This window comes from Parus major, unplaced genomic scaffold, assembly GCF_001522545.3.
Source record: "Parus major isolate Abel unplaced genomic scaffold, Parus_major1.1 Scaffold305, whole genome shotgun sequence".
Lineage (NCBI taxonomy): Eukaryota > Metazoa > Chordata > Aves > Passeriformes > Paridae > Parus > Parus major.
The window spans coordinates 152,870-159,612 of record NW_015379274.1 but is presented as its reverse complement, the minus strand read 5'-3'; the positions used below and the strand labels follow the sequence as shown (position 1 = coordinate 159,612).

Here is a 6,743-nt window from a genome sequence, read left to right as displayed (position 1 = left end):
CCGTGTCCCCACCTGCTCCAGCCGAAGAAGGGGGGGACGGCGACGCCGACGCCGATGATCCAGGTGGCCGCCACGACCAGCAAGGCATGGCGGGAGTTGAAGCGGAAGTTGCCGAAGGGTTTGCAGATGACGATGTAGCGCTCAAAGGCCAGGAAGGCCAAGGACCACCCTGTCACCAGCCCTGGGGGAACAAGGCCGCTCTTCGCTCACACAACCGCCGTGGCCAGCACAGCTCCAGGTCACCTCAATTCCCACAGCCCCCCAGGCCCCTGGCTCACCCCATATCCTGTGACCTCAGTAGAACGTAGTCATCGCCCCCACCTTCCGGCCTCAGTGGCCACCCCAGCTCCTCCAGCCACCAGGGCAGATCACAGGGCTCAACCCTGCCCGCTTTGCCACCTTCAGCCCCACCAGACCACAGTGGTCACCCCAACTCTGCCAGCCCCAGAACATAATGGCCACCCCCACTTCCAGACCCCAGAGGTCACCCCAACTCCTACAGTCCCACCAGACTACGGTGGTCAACTCCTAAGGGTCCAGAAGGTCACCCCAGTGCCTGCACCCCAGCAGCCTGTGGTGTCACCCCAGCTCCTAACGCCTTTGCAGAATTTGGTGGTCAACAGTACCCCGAGCCCTACCAGACCATGGTGGTCACCCCAACTCCCACAGCCCCAGGAGATCACTGTGGCCACCTCTGGCCCTAGTAGCCCTCAGTGGTCACTCCATCATCCCTGGCCCCAGCAGCCCGAGTACCCCCGTGGTCCCCTCGTACCTCCGGTGGCCCCTGCAAAGCCCTCAAAGGCACACATGTGCTTCCCGAAGACAAAGTACCCCTGGGAGCTGGAGACGAAGACGGTGAAGATGCAGAAGACGCAGCACATGAGGCCGCTGACGGAGATGTTCACCAGGATGTAGTTGAGCGGCTGCCGCAGCTTCTTGTACTTGATGGTGACGATGAGGACGATGGCGTTCAGGGGCGTGCCCGCCACGAACACCAGCCCCATGAAGATGGTCTGCAGGTAGAAGGCCCACATGGGCGCGATGTGGTACTGGGGCCCATCCCAGGGCCCCACCGACGACTGGTTCTTGAACAGGTAGAACTCCTCCTCGTCCATGGCGGCGGTGGTGGGGGGGGGGGGGGATGCCCACCCCCCTGATATACCCTGCGCCCCCAAAGCTGCTTAACGGGGATCAGGGCTCAGCCCGGCCAAACTTGGGGATTAGGGTGGGCTAAACCGGGCTCAGCGCCTAATCGGCCCCCTGAGCTGGGTCGAGCCGATTACCGGGGCTCTGGGGGATTTGGGGGAGGGCAGAAGGGCTCCCCCCAACACCTGGGTATTGGGAGGGTCCCCAGAGGTCTCAGAGCTTGACCCTGCTCCTCCTGGGGTGTTCAGGTGTCCCCAGATGTTTCCAAGCCCAGTCTTGGTCACACGACAACAGCCAGAGGTCCCCAGACTTAGTCCTGGTCCCATCAGGGTCCTCAGTGTGCCCCAGGGGTCCCCAAGCTCTGTCCTGGTCCCCCCTTTATGACCAGGTGTCCTCAGGTATCCCCAGGGGTCCCCACACGTCTCCAACCCACTCCCCCAGGACGGCCCAGCTCCGGATGCCTTGGGCAGAACTTGGAGTCTCCCTCATGAGGCCACCCCTGCTCCCCACCCCAGCGCCCCAGGGGCCCCCCCGGTGTCCCCCCTGTCCAAAGCGATTGTCCCCAGTTCTGGGCTTAGGGGGATCCCTGTGCTGGGGAGACCCCAAGTGAGATGGGGGGAGTCTGGGGGTATCAGGGGCCGGGGGAGAAGACTGGGGGGGGGCACTGCTTGAGGTGGGGTGTGTGAGGAGTGTTCATTTTGGGGGCGCAGTGCTGGGGGGTCAGGGATAGAGGGTCACTTTGGGGGTGCACTGCTGGGACTCAAGTTCCATCAGACTCCCAGCGTTTCCTGCCCTCCCTCACCCCTCTTTCCCTCCCCCAGCCTGCGGGACCCCCGGGGAACAGGAAGGATGAGCAGAAGCCGCTTATGGGGGGATTACAGGCGCTGCCCCCCCGGGCTGGGGGTGCCTATAAAGGCCGGTGCAGGGGCTGCGCTCTGGGACCCCCAGGGAAGGGGGAGCTGCGGCGGGGGGTGACACCTCCAGGGGAAGCTGAGCCCCTGGGAACTGTGGGTGGGGGGCACACCCTGGGGCACCCCTGGGGCACCCCTGGGGCTCTGTCCAGCTCTGGGGCAGAGATGAGGCCAGGGGAGGAACAGGGGGATTGGGTAGGCTGAACACCCAGCCCATGTTTTACCGGGCTGTACTGGATCATACCGGCCTGTACTGGTTTGTACTGGGGTTACTGGACTACACCGGGCTGTACTGCACTGTGTTGTCTCACGGATTGTACTGTGTCCTGTCGGGTTGTACTGGGTCTGGTCATACGGTACCAGGATGTACTGGGCTGGACTGGGCCATACTGGATCAGGTCAGCTCTGCTGCTGCTGGACTGGGCACCCCCCAAATGGGGGCCACAGGGTGGTGATGCAGGGGACAGACACCCCACAAAGGGTGCCCCATGTCCCTCCCCTCGCTCACCATTCCCCTGGGGAGCTGCGGTCACTGCGGTCACTGCGGTCACTGCAGTCACTGGTCACTGTGGTCACTGCGGTCACTGTGGTCACTGCGGTCACTGCAGTCACTGGTCACTGTGGTCACTGTGGTCACTGCGGTCACTGCGGTCACTGCGGTCACTGGTCACTGTGGTCACTGCGGTCACCGAGGTCACTGCGGTCACTGTGGTCACTGCGGTCACTGTGGTCACTGTGGTCACTGTGGTCAGTGGTCACTGCGGTCACTGTGGTCACTGCGGTCACTGCGGTCACTGCGGTCACTGGGGTCACTGTGGTCACTGCGGTCACTGCGGTCACTGCGGTCACTGTGGTCAGTGGTCACTGCGGTCACTGCGGTCACTGCGGTCACTGTGGTCACTGTGGTCACTGGTCACTGCGGTCACTGGGGTCACTGCGGTCACTGGTCACTGCGGTCACTGCGGTCACTGCGGTCACTGTGGTCACTGGTCACTGCGGTCACTGCGGTCACTGCGGTCACTGTGGTCACTGTGGTCACTGCGGTCACTGCGGTCACTGCGGTCACTGCGGTCACTGCAGTCACTGCAGTCACTGCGGTCACTGCGGTCACTGCGGTCACTGCGGTCACTGCGGTCAGTGGTCACTGCGGTCACTGCGGTCACTGCGGTCACTGCAGGGCTGCGGAAGGGGGGACACAGCGCAGGGGGGTGGTCTCTGCGGCACAGCCGGGGCTCAGTGGGGCACAGTCAGGCCTTGGTGGGGCTGCCCAGGGAGGTTTGGAGTCCCCGTCCTTGGATGTGTCCCAGGGATGCCTGGATGTGGCACTCAGGGCTCTGGGACAAGGTGGGGGCACAGCCTGGACTCGCCGGCCTTGGAGGGCTTTTCCAGCCTCAGGGATCCTGTGGTTCTGGAGCGGTGGCCACAGAGTGGGGAAGGGACTGGGGGCTCAGGGGGTGCAGCAGGAGGTGCTGAGCGTGGAGCTCCGGGGCCCCGCCAGCCCTGCCAGGACCCCCAGCACCCACCGGCGCGGGCACCACCAAACCCCAGCGCCGGCAGCACCACCTCCATACGGGACCCACAGCCCCCCAGAGCTCTGTCTACAGCCCCATGGCCCCCACGGGACTCCCGGGACCTCCAAGTTGTTGCTCTCGTGCCCTCCTGGATGTGGCCCCACACAGGTCCCTGCTGTCCCCAGGGCCACGTTCCTGTGTCCCACTGTCCACGTACCCCTCGCTCCCCTCACCCCTATGCACCCCAGTCCTGGCCCCCTTGTTCTCGTGGCCTCACCGTCCCCCTGTTCCCCTCTCTGTGCCCCCCACGCTGCCGATGCTCCCCCACCCTGAGGACCCCGAGTGTTTCCAACCCCAGAAAAAGCAGAAAAAACCCAGAAAAACGCAGGAAACCCAGAGCCAGGGGCAGAGTGAGGGGACACTGGACTCAGGGTGTCACCACAGGGGCAGTGGCTCTACCCTATGTCCCCTCCCAGGAGACACTGGCGGGGTCAGGTCCTTTGTCCCTTCATCGTGGCCTCCACCATCATCTTCCTCTGCCCTTCCTCCTTGGCTGTGGCAGAGCCGAGACTCCGGGGGCACTGGGACCCCAGTGGAGCACCCGGCCCCCCTGGCTCCCCCTGGAGCATCCTGAACCCCCATCCTGGCCTACACTCATCCCCCCGGAGTGCCCCGACTGCTCAGACACCCCTGGACCACCCTGGGCCTCCACAAACGTCCTGACCCCCACTCCCAGACCACCCTGAGCCCCTCCAACAACCCGCTCGCTCCGGTTCCCACACCTGCCCTGGCTCTGGGGGTCCTGCTGCCGCCTTTCGCCCCCAGCCCCGCGGCGTGTCCCCCCAGCCCCTTGCCCTGGGGTATTTTGGGTGCTGTTGTGTTGGGGGTGCCCCCCCCGCCTGCCCCCCCGGGTATTTTGGGTCCCGCTGCGTGGCTCTGACTCGGCAGGTTATTTTTAGGTGCTGGCGCAGGCGCCACCGCGTCACCCCCCACCACGTCACCCCCCCACGTCACCCCCTGTCACCCGCTGTCACCTCGGGGTGCACCCGCACCGCCCCCCCTGCCCCGCTGGAAGCTTCCAGGGCAGGCACCGGAACAGGGGAACACGATACTCCCCAATCACCCCCCGTGAGGACACAATGTGGGTCACACGAGTGTCCCCCCCCGCCCCTCCCAAGGGTGTCGAGGAGGCCTCGGGCGTCTGGGGTGGGGGGGAGACACAGGAGAGATTCGGGGGGCAGCGGGGTTCAGGGCTAACCCCCAAATATGACCGAACCCCCTCCCCAGGCACGTGCCACTACCATGGGGAAACTGAGGCACGGCTGGAATCAGCGGGGGGGAGTGGGGCGCAGCCGGGGGGGGACTGGGTGGGGGTTCCACGGCCGGGGTGGTTCTGGAGGGGAAATCCCGGAGGGGGATCCTGAGAGGGTCTGTGGGATCTCAGTTGTGCCCCTCGGGGCTGGGGGAGAGTTGTTATGTGGGTTTTTCGGGGGTTCCCAAGTGGGAAGGGATGAGTGAGGGGGTTCGGAGTTTGCAGGGTGTCTTTGTGGGGGTTTTGGGGTGCGTTGCGCTGTTGGGGGCCTGCGGTATTGGGGTGCCTGCGGTGTTGGGGTATCGAGGTACAGGTGTATCACGATAACAGGGTGTTGGGGTGCCTGGGCTATAGGGTGCTGAGGTTTTGGGGTGTCGAGGTTGCAGGTATTTGGGATTATTTGGGCTGGATTCTGGAGTTTGGGGCTGCTTAGATTTTGGGATGCCAGAGTTTCGGGGGTGTCTGCGTGCCAGGATTCGGGGTACCAGGGTTTCAGTGTAGGGAGGCTGGGGTTCTTGGGCCGAGGTTTGGTGGTGCTGAGGTTTGAGGGTGCCAAAGTTTAGGTGTGCCAGTGGTTCGGTGTGCCAAGGCTGGAGGTGCCAATATCTGGGGTCAGGGGGTTCTGAGCTGCCAGAGTTTGTGGCATTGGACTTTAGGGAATTTGGGGAGTTTTGGGGTGTTGGGGTGCCAGTGTTTGGGAGTTTGTGGGTGCCGGCGTTTTGGGGTGTTTTTATTTGTGAGTGTCAGTGTTTGGGTGTGCCGGTGTTTGAGTTCATTGAGGTTTTAGGCATGTCGGAGATTTAGGGGTGCTGATATTTGTGCGTGTTCGGAACTGCCTGGGTCTGGGGGTTTCGGGGATGCCGGGCTTTGGGGAGCCTTGGGCCGGGAGTGCCGAAATCGGAGGCTCCGAGGCGTGCTGGGATCCCGGCTTTGGGGAGGTGCCGGATTCGGGGGGTTTGAGGGTGCCGGAGTGCGGGATTCCAGGGGTGCCGAAGTTCGGGGGTCCGGGAGTGAGGCCGGGACTTTAAATACCGAGGGCCGGGCCCCCCACCCCCCGGCGGGTCGGGCGGTCTTTCCGTCCCTCCTGGTCGGTCCCTCCCCGGGACGGGGCGGGCCGGGCCGGGGCAGCGCTTAAAGCCGCCGCCGCCCCCGGCCCCGCCACTTGCCGCCGTCGCCCCCGGCCAGGAACGCTCCTGGGACGCCCCGCGAACACACGGGACCCACCGCGAAACGCTCCGGGAACAATCGGAAACCGGCCCGGGAACCTACGGGATCCGCCAGCCCTCCGGGAGCCGCCGCTCCGCTCCGGGAACCCACCGGGAACCAGCCCCGCCACCGGGAACTTGCCCTGGGACGGACCCAGGACACCAGCCCCCGACTCCGGGAATAGAGACCCGTGCCCAGGACACCGGTACCGAGCAGCGAACCCCTCCCGGGACACCGGGACTGAGACGGGACCCCATCCCCAGACAGCCGTACTGACCCCGGGAACCGGGACCCTCCCTGAGCACCGGGACTGACCGAGGACACCGTCCCCCATTGCCGGGAACCGGGACCCCATCCAGGACACAGACACCCACCCGGACCCCCGCCCAGGAACCGGGACTGACCCAGGACGCCATCCCCCAGCACCGGGACCCCAGAGCGGACACCAGCTCCCACCCAGGGCCCCCACCGGGACACCGGCTCTGACCCAGGACACCATCCCCAACCCAGGACAACGTCCCCCAGCACCAGCTTTGCCACCGGGACCCAGATCCCCCTCCCCCGGCACCCACATTGACCCAGGGCCCCCACAGGACACCGGCACTGATTTGGGACCCACACCCACAGTACCAGGATCCCTTCAGGACGCTGGGACTG

At 65.1% G+C, this 6,743-nt stretch overlaps 1 protein-coding gene across 1 annotated transcript in view; it reads right to left on the bottom strand.

The window, feature by feature from the left end:
* The window catches only part of OPN1SW (opsin 1, short wave sensitive), a 3,499-nt gene extending 2,295 nt beyond the window's left edge, over nt 1-1,204 (bottom strand). Inside the window, exons 1-2 of the mRNA XM_015615959.3 lie at nt 773-1,204; nt 13-181 (exon numbers count right to left, since the gene is read on the bottom strand). Coding sequence (XP_015471445.1) covers nt 13-181; nt 773-1,115 — 512 coding nt within the window. The 5' untranslated portion in view covers nt 1,116-1,204. The remainder of the gene's footprint in view (nt 1-12; nt 182-772) is intronic.
* Between the last annotated feature and the right edge of the window lie 5,539 nt (nt 1,205-6,743).